At 37.9% G+C, this 19,073-nt stretch overlaps 1 protein-coding gene across 1 annotated transcript in view; it reads left to right on the top strand.

The window, feature by feature from the left end:
* The first annotated feature begins 285 nt into the window (after positions 1-285).
* The window catches only part of SLCO4C1 (solute carrier organic anion transporter family member 4C1), a 31,938-nt gene continuing 13,150 nt past the window's right edge, over positions 286-19,073 (top strand). Inside the window, exons 1-5 of the mRNA XM_015815661.1 lie at positions 286-648; positions 6,246-6,509; positions 14,733-14,927; positions 16,598-16,694; positions 17,667-17,788. Of these exons, the coding sequence (XP_015671147.1) occupies positions 429-648; positions 6,246-6,509; positions 14,733-14,927; positions 16,598-16,694; positions 17,667-17,788 (898 nt within the window). The 5' untranslated portion in view covers positions 286-428. The remainder of the gene's footprint in view (positions 649-6,245; positions 6,510-14,732; positions 14,928-16,597; positions 16,695-17,666; positions 17,789-19,073) is intronic.

Here is a 19,073-nt window from a genome sequence, read left to right as displayed (position 1 = left end):
CAAAGGGGAGCATGGGGAGAGGTTGGGCTTGGTCTTCCTGGCGGCTGTCCCGCTCGCAGCTCGCCTTTCTCCCCGCTGGGCTGATTTCACACACTGATGGGAGCAAAGGTGGCGCGTCTCCTTGGGCATACGAGCAAACTGGTCATTCCAGTAAGGAGAAACCTCAAGTCACAAAGCTGCGCGTCCCACGCCGAGGGTTCCACCTTCACCCTCTCTCAAGAGGGCTGGCTTTCTTCATTGCCCTTCTTTTTCTTCTTCTTCTTCTTCTTCCTAATTTTCACTTTGCCGGTTCTCGACAGCGAGGTCCCGCCTTGAATCGCCTCTTCTTCCTCTGCCCTATGTAGGCGGGCAGGCGCTTGGACGACAGGTGCTTCGGACGCTGCGGCGGGCTTGGCGGCTGAGCCTCTCCCGGCCCTTCCGATCTCGCCATGAAAAAGGCTGGCTTGGACAACCCGGCTTTCCAGACCTCCAACCCGGATCTTCTCGACCCGCAACTCCCCTCGGTCACCCCGAGTATCTTGCAGTCGCAGAGTTTTGATCCGGACGAGCAACTCTGCGGGATCGGCCGGTGCACCCCTCGCGCCCTGCAGGTCTGCAACAACGTCAAAGGCTACTTGGTCTTCTACAGCCTCCTCTCCGTCTTCCAAGGTAAGCGGGACTTTTTGTCCGGACTATTGAGTTACCTTGGAGACATTAGCGTTCCGCCCTCCCTCCCTCCCTCCCTCTCATCTCCAGCTCCCTGTCCCATCGAAAGGGAGGATGAAGAACGGAGGAAGCCCACTTCCGAGACGCTGCGCCCCTGAGCGAATTCCACAGGTAGATCGTTCCCTAACTTGATGCCTTCCCATCTGTGACGATGATTCCGGCGCGGCTGTCAAAGCAATTAGCAGTAATAAAGTTCTCAACCTATGGGTCGGGACCCCATTTGGGGTCGATCGACCATTTCACGGGGGTCGCCAAGCAAGGCTGTCCGCCATTTTTTCCCCTTTTCCGGGGGGGTGCCTTACCTCCCTTGAGCTGGGCCAGCTGGTGGTCGGCCTGCTCCATCTCTGCCGCTTGCCAGCTACGCCTCGGCCGATGCAGGGGGCGGAACCATGCATGCGCGGTGCTCCGGGCAAGGAAAGTCCTCGACTTATGACCAGTTGGGTAGTCCTTGACTTACGACCGGTTTAGTCCTCGACTTACGACTGGTTTAGTCCTCGACTTACGACTGGTTGGGGGTCGCGGCATTAAAAAGGTTGAGAACCACTGGGTTAGAACAAAATGAAATCCAAGGCTAAAATTCACCAGGAATTAAAGTCCTGGGGAAGAGATTCATCTTTACAGGCGTTCCTAACACAAGGCAAACTTCTTGCATGGGGGGGGGGCAAGAAAAAGCCCTCATCCTGTGTGTCACATAACCAGCCTCTGATTGGGGGCAGGGAGACCATCAACCTGACATGTCTGAAAGGGAAGAAGAGTTTCTTTGGTCCTAAGCCACTTATAGATTTAAGGATTAGCCCAAACGTTAAATTGTGTCTGTTAAACAATTGGTTAATCAATGCAGGTCATTCAGCGCCAGGATCGTGCATTCCTTGCACTTTGCACTTTGGCACTTTGCACTTTTGGCAACTTATTTGCCATTCCTTTGTAACTTAGGGATACTTTTCAAGGTTAACTTGGTGTAGAACTCACAGCAGTAAACCAAGTGGCATGGATATACATGAAAAGTCACAGATAACTATTGAATGAATTTGGACAGCTGCAGCTTGCTCCACCAATTGTAATAGTTCAGGTGCTCACTACCACTACCACTACTCACCACTGCCATCTGAGAATCCAGTGGCAGGTGAAAATCAACGAGGGTCCCAGGCTTCAGGTTTCATTTTCTCCAGGTAGTGCAACTCCATCTAAAACAGGGGTCTTCAAACTTGGCCCTTTTATGACTTGTGGACTTCAACTCCCAGAATTCCTCAGCCAGGCAATTCTGGGAGTTGAAGTCCAATTCTGGGAGTTGAAGTCCACAAGTCATAAAAGGACCAAGTTTGAAGACCCCTGATCTAAAACCTCTGAACCTTAATCTCTAAATTCAACTTTTTGTGAGGCAGCCCTGACTGGATTTAACTTCAGTATGTTCTTCCTAATCCAATCCACTCTGTAATGCAACAGCATTAAGAGTAGTATAGGTAGTCCTTGAGTTACGACCACGATTGAGCCCAACATTTATGTTGCTAAGTGAAACACTTGAGTTTTGCCCTTTTCTCAGCATGATGATGGAGAATCCACACCCTCCCTTAAGGGCCGTCTGGTCCTGTGTCAGGGATAGCAGGAGCCAATGCGTCGGACTCTCGTCGGTTGCTTTGCCTTGGTCGAAAAACTGGGTCAGTCTAGCCCAGCGGGAGGCATGGCAACTTTCTAGACCTAGTCCTATCTAAGCAAGAAGGCTGAGACAACCCACTGGTGGATTCTCCATCATCATGCTGAGAAAAGGCATTCAGGTAAGATAACGCCCCTTCTGTGGCTTCCCCATTGCTGCAATGTTTGTGTGAGAAATGGTCATCACTTTTTTCAATGCCGTTGTAACTTTGTATGGTCACTAAATGAACTGTTGTAAGACGAGGACTACCTGTACTGATCATTCCCTTGGAGTTGGAAGACAAGAAACAATAAAGCATTGTGATGACAGGGCACTCCAGAACTTGGTATTATCTCTTAACTGCAATTTCATATAAATATTGAACATCTCCAGGAAATCCTGTGGGACACCATAAATCAATAGCCTAAGTGTCCAAGGGTAGTATAATGGTGAGTTTGTTTATTTTTATCCTGCCTTTATTATTTTTATAAATAATTCTAGACAGAAAACATACCTAATAATATATACCTAATATACATAATATTAATTAATTAATTAATTAATATGCATAATAAACATACCTAATACCTCCTCCTAGTTTCTCCACAACAACGACCCTGTGAAGTGGGTTGAGGTGAGAGAGTGGCTCAAGGTTACTAATTGAATTTCATGCCTAAGGTGGGACTAGAACTCACAGTCTCCTGGTTTCTATCCTGGTGCCTTAACCACCAGATCAGATTAATACATCTTTAGGAGACTGTTATGTAAATAGCGAGCTGAAGGTTTTTCTAGTAATGATGAGAGAGAGAAAAAAGAAACTCCCAGATTATCTTTAGAAAAAACAAAAACAAGTCTTTTCCTCTATGTAATAAGAGATAAATTGGTCCTAAATGGAAAAATCCAGTTGCTCCATTTTTATAACCTCATCACTTTTCTCTCAATGCATTTTGATTTAAAAAAAAAATGAAAATAATTTTGTTTATGCATTAACAAGAAATAACTGCAAATAATTACTGTCAGTTTGAGACAATTGTCAAAGAACCTGACAAGTCGCATTTCAACCCTACTCTCTGGACGTAACCCAAGATTCCAAGGACTGGAACTATTGTAAAACATTTGTCTCCAACAGAATGCCATAAGGCCACCAATCTCTACTTCAGTATAAGAAAAATTAAAGCATTTCTTATACCGAAGCAGAGATTGGTGGCCTCATTGTCCCAGTTCTGCAATTTTATAGAAAAAGAAACATGATGGATGTTACAATCCTGCTTAATAGAACTTTGTTTCATAATTACCAAGTGCTTATTCAATGCAAGTGGATTTAAGCTGCGGTGCTAATGTGAAGTATACAATTGTTTCTTATTCAGAAATATGAGTAAGAGAAAGCTTTCCACCCTCAACAAAAGCACCCCAAACCTCTGGAGTACTTCTAAGCCCCTTGATCTTAACCAGTTCACAATGTAAAGTGATCTTGAGTATATTATATTACACGATTATTTTACAAGCCCTCATATATTAGAACAAAAAAAATCACACTGGAGAGATGTGTTCACTGGCTTTCTCTGGTTTTCATGTGCAGATGTGACGAAACTAAGGTAGGTTGGCGATGTGTGGCAATCACCTTACAAGTGGAACATTGTCTTTTGGAAGAGAAACCAGAAAATAATTAACTTTGTGTTGGCATGGAGTGGAGGCCCATGAAGTCTCCCTTGATTCCTTTATCTACATGTAAGGTTGAATGCTTGACCATCTTCTTCACCAGGCGTCTCCCATCTTATTTTCTCTGGCAATGAGAATATGCTTCTTGTCTTGGGTAATGGCTTCTGATATCAAGCATTCCTGTGCCATGAGGTAGACTGAGAGGTGTGTTTTATAAAAAGAGTTTCAGATCTGAGTGCTGCTTTACTCAGTTTTGTATCACACTTTAAAAAAATGTCACAAACTGCTTCGTAGCCAGATTTTCTAGGGAGCTTACAATGGTCAAACATTTCATTTCAGTGAAATAATACAACTCGGCACCTAATTGTTTTGCAACATAGCATGTAGATTCCATCATTCTGAATTTTAGTTTTTTTTAAGACTAGGGATTCATAGCCAGGAAAGGGTTAGGTATAAGATTTTGTAAAAAAAGAAAATTTATAAATTTCCCAACTGTTTAAAAGCAGCTATTTTGATGATAAAATCTGATTGGAACAAACAAAGGTGATAGATTTTCTTTGATCCAAAGAACCCCATTGAGGTAATAAAACAGAAACTCTTATTGGTCTCCTTGTTTTTCTAGTCTTATAACTCCTGTGCAAAAGTTTCTGTTTCCTTGACATGAAGAGAAAATGTCACTGCAGCAAGGGGAGTTTTTATACCCTATGCCAGCTTGCCATAGTTTGTTAAAAAGTGCCCAATGACTTATCTACATTTATTCTGATGAACACTGGGATCAATTAAACAATCTGTACAGTCAGTGGTTGGATTCAAATATATGAACAACCTGTTCTCTGTTTGGATGCCGCTTCCGGAAGTCCATTCTGGGCCTGGGCAACAAAAAATTAGCTACCGGTTCTGCCGAAGTGGTGCGAATTGGCTGAATCCCACCACTGTGTACAGTGTACAGATTACATGGGTGGATGGCCTATGCATATAGGATCCGTGTGTGATTATATAGAAATCAAAGGGACAAATTAAATTCAGCTGTGGACTCCCACAGAGTTTGACGGTTCCCTAATCTGCTTCAATTCATAAATGAGGTTTTTATTCCAACAAGAAACTTGTTCAGCAATGTGTCAAATGGTGCCTCAGCTCTCTTGCCACATGATATGTGAGGAAGCAATGGGTGGAGGACCTGAAACATAAACTTTAGCTTTTAGATTCAGAAGTGATATTTACAGTTGGCATTTGACCAGAACTAAGCAATTGCAGTCCTAATTTTCTGATCCATCTAAATCTTCCACGGTGGCAATTTGGATTCAATCAACCATAACTGAGATTGAAGGTTATAGTTGCCAATGCCTATGATTTTTTATAAAGTTGTTGTTCAAACATTGCGGTTGAAATGATACTGACTTGAATAAGATAGAGCTAGAACTACTTATGGAAATATTCTAATTAAATATGAAAATAGGTGCTTCTTAAAGATAGCAAGCGATCCTTCTTTGGATTCTGTAGGCTGGAATCAGAATTAAAAACTTAGAAATCAATGAATGGATTAGATGGTGAATGTCCGGTAGCGAACACTGTAACCTTATGCACAATTATTGGAAACACAACAAGTTTTCTTCTGCATTAATTAGATATATTCAGACTGATGTGTAATATTTCAAGGAGCTATGTATCTGGGGAAAAGAAAAACCATTCCATTTATTAATGTAGGTGAAAATGGGAAAGAAATAGGAAGTGGGAAAGTGGGAAAGAAATAGGAAAGGAAAATAAAGACTGTAAATATAAATTGTAGAGTCTGAGATATTCCTTGGATGTCTCTAGTTTTGGCCATCAGGTTAAGGAACCTAAGAGTTCTCTTTGAAGGGAATTCTGGCTAAAGTATTGTATGTGTTTCTTTCTTAAATGGGCAATATTTTTTTTTATCACTGTTTAACCAAGAGTCAGAAAAGGATGGTCTGAAACAAAACATATGTAATCTGATTAATCGGACCCACTTTCAAACAGGTTCTGAAAAGCTGGCTTTTTCTCCAAGCTTTGATTTAGGGTGTTTGATGGACCACTTTACGTTGATGATGATGTAAGGAGTATGTTTTGCTTATTCTCTTGGGGTGATTATGCCTCTTTTTCCCTGTGTTGTTTTTCTTATGCTTTTTCATTTGTGATGCTACTAAGAATTGTTTTGGAGTTGGGTGGCCTACAAATTTGACAGATTAAAAACATGAATAAATAAACTAACACGTCTCTCTTTTTCTTCTAGGGATTATTGTAAATGGATTGATAAATGTGAGCATTTCTACCATTGAGAAGCGTTATGATTTGAGCAGTTCCCTCACTGGCGTAATCTCTGCTGGTTATGACATTTCATTCTCCGTGTTATGCCTTTTTATATCCTTCTATGGTGAAAGAGGTCACAAACCAAGATGGCTGGCTTTGTCCTCTTTTCTGATTGCTTTAGGAGCATTAGTATTTTCTTTGCCACATTTTACTAGTGAACCATACACATATGGAGAAAAAGCAGAAGGTAAGTTCATATATCTTAAACTGGTCATTATTTCTTTTATTAATAATAATAATGATAAAGTTGGAAGGGAGGTCATCTAGTCTATATACCCAGCATGTACTTATGCATTACAAGCATTTGTTTTTCCTCTGTTGCTTATTGGGAATTGACAACACAATCTTGGAAGAGACCTCAGTACAACAGACCAAATAGAATTAGCATTCTCTTCCTCAATGGAAGAGTGGATGGTAAATGTGATGGAGTTAGGGATGGTGAAGCTGTCTGTTTTAATTAAAGAAAAAAAATGGTCTAATCTTGTTTCTACTTGGAAACCACTTCTGAAAGTTTTGTTCAAAACTGGAAAAAATGAGAATTTGATTTTAGGTTTTGATGATTAGAAATATTTTGTAATTATAGAAATGGCTTGAGGTGTTGTGAAACATAAAGCAAAGCGTTGATGTTGAATTATTTTCATAATCTACTGCACTGAAGAAAATTGGAAGTCATTATTTTTTTCTTCTTTCTTTGCACTTTTCTCTTTCTTTTCATATTTTTCTAACTATAATGAAACTAAGTAATAACAATTACCAGTGGAATTAGCTTTTTCAAAATCAAATGGAAAGTAGTGGTCCCAATGACAACCATTAATGTTTTTAATCAGTAATAAGTAATAATGATAAAGTTGGAAGGGACCTCGGAGATTATCTAGTCCAACCTCCTGCTCAGGCAGGAAACCCTATACCATTTCGGACAAATGGCTGTCCAGTTTCTTCTTAAAAACTTCCAGTGTTGACGCATTCACCGCTTCTGGAGGCAGGTTGTTCCACTGGTTAATTGTTCTAACTGTCAGGAAGTTTCTCCTTAGTTCTAGGTTGCTTCTCTCTTTGGTTGCTTCTTGTCCTGCCTTCAAGTGCTTTGGAGAATAGCCTGACTCCCTCTTCTTTGTGGCAGCCCCTAAGATATTGGAACACTGCTATCATGTCCCCCCTCATCCTTCTCTTCGTTAAACTAGACATACCCAATTCCAGCAACCGTTCCTTATATGTTTTAGCCTCCAGTCCCATAATCATCTTTGTTGCTCTTCTCTGTACTCTTTCTAGAGTCTCAGCTGCTATCTTTACAAATGACTGCTCTTTACAAAAGACTACGTGGGAGTAACATCTCCAGTTCAGTGTCTGATAAGCTAAATCTCTTTTGTAACTGGCTTTTAGAAAGTCATTTATCTGATTATTTTGAAGTCCAATGTTACCATAGTTGCACAGTTCTCTTCAGTGGGAAACCTCCATGTCTATGTGAAGACTTCTCTGTGAGCTATAACCTTGCATTATTAGGCTCCCATTCTTTGTATACATCAAAATTCCCTTTTGCTGCAAACATGGAGAACCAAAAGTAATGACCAGCCCCCTTTTGGCAACCTATTATGTTGAGTTGAGTAAAGAAAATATAGTAAGAGAATGTGCCAAAGAAAAGAGAACGAAGATGGATATCAAAGAAAAATGAACTATTGAGATAATGGTGACTTTTTACTATGCCCATTGCTTGCTTAAACCCATCCGCTAATAATGCACAAAAGTAGCTAATTATTTGCAAGGTCACATGATTCTGATATCTGAATTACTATCAGTTGAAGAGTTGCAAGATATTTTAATTTCATTGTAAAGTTAATGTTGCCCCATTCCTCTGTAATCTAGATGGTCCTGGCTCTATAATCCTGAAGTGCTATCAAAAGAATATTTTTTAAATCCACTTTTGTTATTCCATATACTGTACATGGCTCCAGCTCTAGTTACAGACTAAAATACTGCAATGGATAATGATACTACATCCCCCTTTTCCTATAGAAAAGGAACTAACAATGGTAATTCCATTAAATGCTTTAGATAGAGACTTGCCAAGTTACTGGAAACCATTGTTGCAAATGTGTTTAGAGGAGTGAAGTAATTAGCCACTTTTCTTAAAGAACTGTCACACTGCATATTACACACCCAGTATTAATCATTAAATACTCAATGAGTAAGAGAAAGTTTTTTTTTCTTTTTCATCAAAAGGCAGAGGTTTAAAGTTAAGCCCTGAAATGAAAAATAAGGGCTTTTGAGGGTTAAAAATTAATATTAGATCTGGAGCAAGAGAATTTTTCTCTTCTTTTAAATCAAATGTTGTATTCCTTTGGAGGTAATCTGCCAGAGATTATATGGTAGGTAGACTGTAGCAACATATAGACTGCTCCAAGATGTCAGTCATTTTCTCTCCCATATATTTTTCTCTCTTTTTAATATTCCCTTTTTTCCCTTATTGCTGGGGGGGGGGGAAAGTGTCCATGTGAATGCACTTTTGTCAGTGATCTGATGGGATCTATCAGAAGGGATCTGAATTTTTTTTTTAAAAAAAGGTCACCTGAAATTAGGTGAAAGGTTGCAGAGAATGTTAGAACAACAGAATGCTGATTCCTTCTGATCACACAACTTGATTCTTGTCTGCTTGGGGGAAAAAAGAAGAGATTTTACATATATAGTGGCTTATCAAACTTTATTGATATGATAGCTATTTTCATCTGAGGATTTGCATATTTTCATAACTTTTGTTATTTACCGAACTATTTGGACAATTTTTTAGTAATGGTGAACATTAAATTGCTAAGTAGACATATCAATCTGCTACACAGTAGTGAGGTCTAGGCATAATACAGGTAGTCCTCGATTTACGGCCATAATTTACCTCAAAATTTTCATTGTTAAGTGAGACGTTTGTTAAGTGAGTTTTGCCCCATTTTATGACCTTTCTTGCCACAGTTGTTAAGTGAATCACTGCAGCTGATAAGTTAGTAACCCTGCTGTTAAGTGAATCTGGCTTCCCCATTGACTTTGACTTGTCAGAAGATTGCAAAAGAAACCTTGGGACACTGCAACCGTCACAAATGTGAGCCAGATGCCAAGTGTCCAAATATTAATCATCTAAACCTTGGGATGCTGCAACGGTCATAAGTGTGAAAAATGGTCATAAGTCATATTTTTCAGTGCCGTTGTAACTTTGAACGGTCACTAAACAAAGTCTTGTAAGTCGAGAACTACCTGTATTTTTCCTTTTCATAGGCAGTATATTAATTATGATGATTCTCTATTCTCCATTTTCTTTAATGAGGAATGCTCTTAGGTTCATTTGCATGATAATTTCATAATTATTTTTCTTTCATTAGTTAAATTACATAACAAATACATAATTACCTGCAGTTTATTTATATTCAACTCCCTTTTTTACAGCCCAGCAGTTGCTCCGTCCACAGATTCTGTGATATGAGTACAGTAACACTCACATTTTACTCTTTTAACAACCTATTTTTTTTTCTTTGGGGTCATACTTGCATCTCAGTATATTCTCATTGCTTCCACAAGATTTCACCTGCAGTTCTGAGAATGTGTATTGTTCATTTATGAGGAACAATGACATCATGTAATTTTAGCATATTTATTACAATCAGCTTGGATTCAAGTCTGATCTGGAATAAAACAGATTTTAGAATGGAATACGATATTGCTTCCTACAATGTGCGTATGTTCAATGTGCGTATGTTCAATTGTTCAATCAACAATTCTTCCTCATACCAAGAGCATAACTTTTGAATCTGACAGCCTTTATTTTTGTGAAATATAAGGTGATACAAAAATTAAGCAAGGGGGTACCATGAGCAACTGAATGAAGTCTCCCCAATGGCTGTTGTCATCTGCCTAGCATATTCCTAGTAGCATAGTTGAGGAAACACTGTAGTGGTTCGAGTAATACAAGTAGTTGCCCAACTGGTCCCTTTTTGAAATGTAAGTCGAAATCTGTTTTGCATCCTGCTAATGAAATTTGGCTTGGCACACCGAATTCATCAGAAGGACTTCAAAAGAGGTTATCTGGGAGTGCAATGCTGTAGCATCCAGTTGCTGAGCAATTCCTGAAAGGGCGAAACTGTTATTACCCAATGCCTTCTATTGTTGTATTTGTTTCCAGTGAAACTGTCTTGAAGGGAAATAGCAGTTATGCAACAAAGAGGTGTGTCCTCATTACTCTCATCCTTAAGAAGTGTGGTTAACACACTGTCATTGCTGATTTGAAAAAAACAAACACAGAAGCTGTTTTAAAAATAAAAAAAAAATACATTAACTAGAGTGCTTCATTCTATTTTCTTCTCAGAAGGAAATGGCAAATGAGAAGAAAATGAAAGGAACTAGACTTGAGCAAATGTTGAAATTCTGAGAGGGAGGTTTACTGAAAAATGGTTTCTGTTGAGGATACTGATTAGAAATGTTTTAAAACTACTTGCCTTGAGTCCTCATTATTCAGTTTAATAAATAGGTAAGTGTGCTTGAACACATACACATATACAAAGAGACACAGACACCTGTCTATATCTAAACCAGTACTTCTCTGAGATGTTCTGTGCTAAGTGTAATTCAACATTTTCCTTCATTTGGGGGAACTTACGTAGCTTCCTTCTTCCATACCTCAAACAACAGCAAAAGTAAAATGTAGTGTATAGTTCAGAGAAACAAAACAGCTGAACACAGAGGCAGTAGGTGTTGAATAGAATGTAAGCTTGTTTGAATATAAGTTACATGTGCAGGACTGTAAATATTCTGTTGATTTTGTTTGTTAAGGCTGTTCAGTCATGCAGTACATTTTTGGCTTCTTGCTAGTGGTGTTTAAGAATATAGAACATAACAGAGTTGGAAGGGATTTTAGAGTTCATCTAATCCAGACATGTCAAACTCGTGACGTATCAGAACTTTTTCCTCATTGCCGGCAATGAGGTGGGTGCAGTTTCCTCATGACACATCCGGCCCGTGGGCCGGCAGTTTGACACCCCTGATCTAGTCCAACCGTCTGCTCGAGCAGGAGACCCTCTACCATTTTAGACAAGTGGCTGTCCAGTCTCTTTTTAAAAGCCTTCAGTGATGGAGCACCCACAATTTCTGAAGGCAAAGCATTCCACTGGTTCAATGTTTTCGCCGTTAGGAAATTTGTTCTAGGTTGCTTCTCTCCTTGATTAGTTTCCATCCATTAATATGGATTTTATGGACTGCTCCAAGGTATATAGCTCTTATCTTATTGGTTTTATGTTTAATGTTAACCATTTACTAACATCTTAGTGTCACATAAGATTCACATGGAATTGTATTAGAGTATTACATAATCAGAACTATCACTTGAACTACAGCCATGGGGATCTCATAACATACAAAGGAAATGTCTATATGCAATAATTATCTACTGTTTAAATTGGAGTTACTCAAAACACATGTCCAATAGCTGCCATTTATGACCTTCTCAGCTGGTTCAGCTGGCTTCTGACAAGCAAAGTCAATTGGTAAAAATGTATTTGCCTAATGACTACCTGATTCATTTAACAAGTGCAGTGATTAGTTTAATTACCATAGCATTAAAGATTGTAACATTGAGTGTGACTCACTTAACAACTGCCCTGCATAGTAATGGAAATTCTCGTTCTAATAAGTGGTTGTAAGTTGAGAACTATGTATTTTTGTTTTCTATTACAATGAAAGCTGGCTATGGAAAGTAAAAGTCCATGGAAGATTATAGCTCTTATTGGTTTTGTTGGTTTTTATTACAAATGGATTGCTAAAGATATCATATCTAATCTTACCTTCTAAGATTCATTCTGTTAATGGCAAACATAATCTTGTTTCTCTTTATTGCAATGAGAGTTAATGAGTACTGAAAAAGATGATGCATAGGTGTTGAAAAGAGCATTAGCCAAATAGTTCCATGATCATTATGCCCTTTGAAAGGATATCATGCTGGGTTTTAGGTATCATCCTTTTAGATATCATCCTTGCTTTCAGAACCTTGTCTGCTGAAGCACTGTGTAATACTTGAATTAAATTGAAATAAATAAACTAAGAGCTATTATGCAAGACTTGGGAATACTGGTTCATTCTAAATACTACCCTTAGAAGTATTTGGGTGCACTCTGAGTTTGTTTGTTTGTTTGCAGACATTTCATTGCCCAACTAGGTAATATCATCAGTACCAAGGACTCCAGAGTGACTTGGAGTGCACCAAGGACTCCAGGGCTCAACCCTGAGCTGAATTGTTCTCTTCCATTTTATACAATAAGCATCAGGCTGCTGATTACATTTCAGTGTTTAAAGGTGATCTGTTAGTAAGCACCCAAATAGAAAAAAAGGAAGTATAATGAACTTTTAAGAGACTTTCAGCAAGAGAAAGATTAAAGCTAGCTTCATAAATTACACTAAACCACCTAGACCCTGTGATTTGGGCAACATGGTTTAGTTTTTCACAGTGTATAATTCAATCCACTGTAGCTTGTTTTAAAAACTATGGTTAAAAATCTCCTGAGTTGCTGTTATATAAAAACTAGCCTGGAAGAATGCTCATATGTCTCCAGACAGCTTTTTTCATATTTTAGATTTATGTAGCTGATCAAATGAGATAGAAGGTGGTTGGAAAAGGTTACGGGGAAAAATATGAAATTTTGGAAATGAGGTAGAGCCACAATAATATGAACACATTATCAGAAAGAGACAATATAAATAAATTCCAGCAGACAGGACTGGAGGGAAGACATAAGCCTGTTTATAAGCTGAATTTGAAAGACAAAGACAGTCAATTTTTTATTCTTATACAGATAGAAACATTTTGCCATAGATATGGGAAGAAGTATAGTGATCAAAAGCTATAAAAGCAGTTGCTCTTCCTGGATTTTAAGCGATTTATTCCCTGGTGGTATGAATATGTGAGCAAGAAGAATGAGAAGTGTCTTATTTTCTGCAATAGATGATTCTTACAATATAAGGGTCCATGGATATTTTGTGCACCATAATAATAGACCTGTTATTTGAAAAAAAAAATGTGGCATCGTTATGTTAACATGGTTACCATTGTATGCATTGTTTATTGATTATAATGAAACATTTGGCAACAAAGATCAAGTTGAAAATTGAAACTGAAGCAATTGATTACCATTCTCCTTTATTAAAAAAAGAAAACAAAAACCAGACAATGTCACAAAATATCTAGCTAGGCCCACCTTGTTTTAGGAATGAGTTTCATTCTCCAGATGTATTAAATAGCAGCGCCCTCTACTGTATGTCATTATTGCAACTCTAAGAGGAAACTGAATGACACTAAAGTAAGTAACCACAGAACCACTGAAAAACTCAAAGGATTATCAACATCATTTAGAATACTCCAAAATTTTCATTACAGCAACCAGACAACAGTAATATAAAACAATCTTCATATTAGGTCTGTACATATTCAGTAATGCAGAGAGCTGGAAAAACATGGAATTCAGGAAATCTGAGGAGTGGGATGTTGAGATTAGAAGGAAATGGTGGGGTAGAATCCTAACTGGGATGCTTCTTTTAAAGTGACAGAATGTTTTGCTATGTTTAGTTACTGCTCTTATCTCTTATGTTCAATGGTGGGATTCAGCCGGTTCGCACCACTTTGGCAGAACTGGTAGCTAATTTTTTGTTGCCCAGGCCCAGAATGGACTTCCGGAAGCGGCATCCACACGGAGAACCGGTTGTTCACATATTTGAATCCCACGACTGGGATTGTTAGGCCATAATATGTTTTGATTGATTTTGATTTAAAATGACAGGGAAACACGATTTACAAGCATTGTGGTTTGTAAATCATGGATTATAATTTAGCAAGTTGAGTGAATCTGGTCAGTTATGATTTATTAATGAATTATACTTAAACACACTATCGCTGCCTAAGTTATATGAAAACAGAATATAACTAAGTTAGATTCTCAGTAGTTTCAGTGAAGTGGCTTCTGAGTATCATTCTTCAGGGATGACCAGTCTTTCCCAAATTCCCAAGCAGTCCTTAAGCATTTTGAGAATTTGGGGACTTGAAATCCCAGTGTATTTGGAAGCACTAGATTAAAGAAGACTTACTCAGAAAATGAACTTATTACATGTTGGTTTTTCCCATATTGTCTGAATAATGGCTCTATATCGTTTTCAAACTTTGGAGCAGTTTTGAAATCTTATGACTGTTCTGATTGTGGGTTATATAATTACTCTGGAAAATCTGGATAGCTACTAGATGGCAGCAAAGAGATAACAAACTCTTAACTCTTTGTTGCTGTTAGCTAGATTTTTACAGCCTAGGCCCAGTAGACTTATTTCAAACAATTGCAAACAGACGACAGGTTCTCGAAACAAATAAAAAAGTTCCACTAACTTACTGCTCCTGTATTTCCAGACATCTGTCCAGTACCTCTTTCTGGAGGCCAAACCATCTCCTGCCGCCCTGGCAGCAGATCAAAACTTTCCAACTACTTCTATGTTTTCTTGCTGGGTCAGTTCCTCTTAGGAGCAGGTGGAACTCCTCTGTACACACTGGGCACAACTTTCATCGATGATAGTGTCCCAAAGCACCAAGCTTCAGTCTATATAGGTAAGTTACATTCATTTTGATTTCTTGAAATGCCAAATTTGCCTTCAGCATCTAGCAAGTTTGGTAATATCTTTTTGTATTTTCTATTTGCTTATTTAACTGGTTGTAAGATTTTTAGTTGGTTGGCATACAGGATGTATTTTTGCTTACAGTTGCTTATAGTAGGGCTATGTTCATCTTCAGGTATTTGGAGGATGACCTTATCCTTAAGTTCCTATGAAAGGGAGTTTCAGCCCTTTTCATGATCAGCACAAAGACCTGAAGGGTGTTTGTAAGTATGTTATACTGAATACACTTAAAAGTCAGTGCCCACCCACATTGGGAATTTCCCAACCAAATGCTCATCCAGGTGATTTGAACATTCATCTATGAACACCTTCCCACTTCATACCTTTATATGCTCAATATGCAAAGAATTAAAGCTGTCATGTTTGAGGATGCTGCTTACCCACTTCAAACCACAAGCATTTAGTTTAATACTTGCACTGGGATTATAGTTTCTGGTGAGTGGAGTGGCACTTAGATCCTATTTTGGGAGCCTGGAAGAATTCCTTGTCACATTTCAGTTGCTCCTTCTCATCTGTGCAAATCAGTAGATAAGAACCAGATACTGTGCTCCTGCAGTGTTGACCTTGGTTTCCCTTTCTCTTGCCTAGCCGCAACCAGCCTCATAATCATTTTAACCATAGAATAACAGCATGTGAATACTACAAATGAATAACCAGCAAGAATAACAAATGTATCAACTGTGACAACTAGACCCATCATTCATTAATGCAGACCCATGGAAAATTTCCCATGCAGCAGAAAGCAAATTTTTGGTGGTCTATTAAGGCAGTCAGAAAAGGTGGAAAAAATTGTGAAAGAGAAGGAAGTCTCAGTCCCTTCAGTATATTCTGAGTTATTGCCTTCTAGAGGAAGTTGGAAGCTTTGGGAAGTCCATTCTTCTTCACTAAGAATATTGTGCATTCCACCCCAGAAGGTGAGCTGAAGGAAGTCTTTCTGCATTTTTATCTCCTTCTGGCAAAGGATGCACAGAATCTGAAAGAAGTTCATTAACCCAAATAATCTCTTTCCCCTGAACAGTATCTGGCATTTTTGGAGTTATCCTTCAGATGAGGATCAGGTGTCAACAAGAGCTCATGACACGATTGGTAAATGGAGAAGCATTCCCCTGATGATTCATTAGGAATTGATAGGTAGATTTAATCTGAGATATTTATATCCCACCTTTCAGTCTCCGAACATTTTCTTAATGACTACAGAATACAGAATAATAGAGTTGGAAGATATCTTGGAGATCTTCTAGTTCAACCCCCTGCTCAAGCAGAAGACCCTATACCAGGGTTCAGACTAGCATTAGGTTGAACTTAATGTCTGGAATGTACCATAATTACATTTATGTGATGAAGATAAGTTGCATCAATTGTCTTTAGCTATATGTTTAATGCATTTTAAATGAGATGGTATGCTGGGAAGAAGAACCATCTGGAAGCTGGGCCACCCTCCTCTGACTCTAAACAGTGTCTTCCCTAGGGTAACCTACTTAGGATGCATGAACTTAACATTCTCAATCTTTTATCACCTTACACATTTATACAGTGGATATGGGATCCAACATGCATTTTTGTGCTCAATTTCCAAAATGCAAACTATTATCTTCCCTTCAGGAATTGGATATGCCATGTCATTGCTGGGTCCTGCCATTGGCTATGTTTTAGGAGGACAGTTGCTGAATATCTATGTTGATTTCAATCGTAATATAAGGCAAGGACATTTTGTTTTTCATCTATACATTTTTTGAAAAGCCTTTTCCAAATAGTTCATACAGAAATACATATATTTTTGTTACCTATAATAATTTTAATGGGTTTGTTTGGTTAGGGGAGTTGAGGTTTTTTTTTTTTTTTTTTTTTTTAATAATTACTGATTTGTATTTGGGAAACCTGGATTAGAACACCAGAGCAGTAATGAGTAATGAGCAATTTTTAGTCAATTTGATAGATGTAGATTTTGATCGTTTTATCTTTAGAATGGGTTTATGTGAAGAGATATGCATGAAGCCATTTGTGCTGTGAAAGGCCAACCAATTTACTTCATTGAAGCAGTCTGGTTGCTTGAGGCCTCTTTGGGCCTCTGCTGTGGGAGAAGGATCCTCTTAGCCTTCTTTTCTCCAGTATTGACTAAGGTCCTTCTAGGCTGGAAAAGGAAGACCTTTCACACATGTTAAGGTAGCTCCAGACTGGGCAGCTTCAGTGTGCACTGTAATCAATCCCACAACTTGTGGTGAAGCTACATATTCTAAAGGCACTTCAGTCAGTGTTGTAGATTTCTCAAAGCCTTTTCTTGTACGTTGAGCTCTGAGGAGAAAAAAGACAGCAAAGATGCTGTTCTCTTTTGCTTTACCTTCATAAGTAGGGTGCTCATATTACTATGATTATAAAGTGGTGCTACTTTTGAATCTTCCTTGAAATAAAACACTCTTTCAAGCTTTCTATAATCCTGAACAATAATACTTGATTGAACTCATTACTACCTGAAATACATTCATTTTTTTATTTAGTAAAACAGCAGTAATTCTTTTTGTATAACTGCATAAATGTGGGAAGAAGGAAGCATAGTTGTAATAAATAAGCTAAAATGTACATTTTATCATACAGAATAGCTTTGCAAAAGGTATTGTTATTTAATTCATAACACCTTCTTTAAATATGTGTTCATTAAATAATATTATTCTAGTGTAGACCTCACTCCAGAAGATCCACGCTGGGTTGGAGCTTGGTGGATAGCCTTTGTGATATGCAGCTTCTCTACATGCCTTTTAGTAGCACCATTTTCATATTTCCCAAAGCATTTGCCAGGTAAATAAGTATTCTAAAATAAGGAACTAGTGTAATACTAGAATACTGTAACATATTGAGCCTTAGATAAGTTGTTTGGATTCCTAAAGTTATAGTCTAAAATAGTACAGAATGAATGAATAGTTGAATTGTACTGCAATAAATATTCTGATAAATAAATATGGTTACTGCAATAAATATTCTAGAATTTGCAACTTTCATATAGCTCATCACAGTTTTAAATTATTCTTACTGCAGTAGTGTAATTTTATGAGGAACATTGGGAAAAAAGAAAAAAGAGAAGATGATTGCTAAGAGAAACACTTTGATCATTTGGATGTGGACTTATTTCTAAAACAAAGATGAAAAAATTGAATGTATTGAATAGCAATAAAAATAGGGATATATGAGGAAAAACTTGGTAGTCTTTCAATCTTTGAGGAGAAGATCCTTTTTAAATATCTTATTCTTTAACCAATGTTTGAAAAAAGAAATCACAAGAATCAGTCTTTCAAAAAGATCTGAGAAAAAGTCCTTTCATGATGTCTTGAGCCGAGGCAGAATTTTCCTGTGGCATGAAATCAAAGTTCTTAAAGGCAAAGCTTTGTTTCGAAATCCCCATTTCTACTTTTCAGTAGACAAAACCGGTTGAACAGGGAGAGAGAAATTCAACCCATTTTTGGATATTAGCCAATCCTACTTCATTACAGCTGGTAGGAATGAATGTTATTATAACATTTATAATAATGACTTATGATGATTCCAATCTAAAATCTGCTTTCAACAAACTTAAATATCTTCTTATATATCTTTTTACCTTCATGCCACAGACTGATTTTCTGAAACTATTTGTCCTTAACATACCAGAGATCTGAACAGGCAAAGGAGGACTTAGACAATTGGAAAGAAGGACAAATGGGTGAAAAGGAGGACACACTAATTGCTTAATTTTCTTACCATCTGTAAACAAAAATTACAATGCAAATCTACAAAAAATAAAATAATAATATAAAACAACACCCCCTAATTGTATATGTATAGGATCTTACTTTTTCTTGTATCAGATTTTCCAATGGCAGAAATGTATTAGAGTCAGTTAGGAGGCAAAAGCCTTCAGTATATAATTAAAGTCTTGTCAATTTCTGGCAGCAGAGCAAGCTTGCTGAAAAGTACTCTTCAATTAATTAAGGTCACAGAACAGAGCTTTTTAACTTGCCCTTAGCACTTATTAAGGAAGCACTTGTGCCATGGAGAAAAGTTGCTATGGAAGAGATACTTAAAAAGCCTGACAATGTTTAATTTTAAG

Source organism: Protobothrops mucrosquamatus, unplaced genomic scaffold (genome assembly GCF_001527695.2).
Source record: "Protobothrops mucrosquamatus isolate PMUCROS unplaced genomic scaffold, P.Mucros_1.0 scaffold360, whole genome shotgun sequence".
Taxonomy (NCBI): Eukaryota; Metazoa; Chordata; class Lepidosauria; order Squamata; family Viperidae; genus Protobothrops; species Protobothrops mucrosquamatus.
Note: the sequence above shows the minus strand (reverse complement) of the source record. Positions and strands in the feature narration are given on the sequence as shown.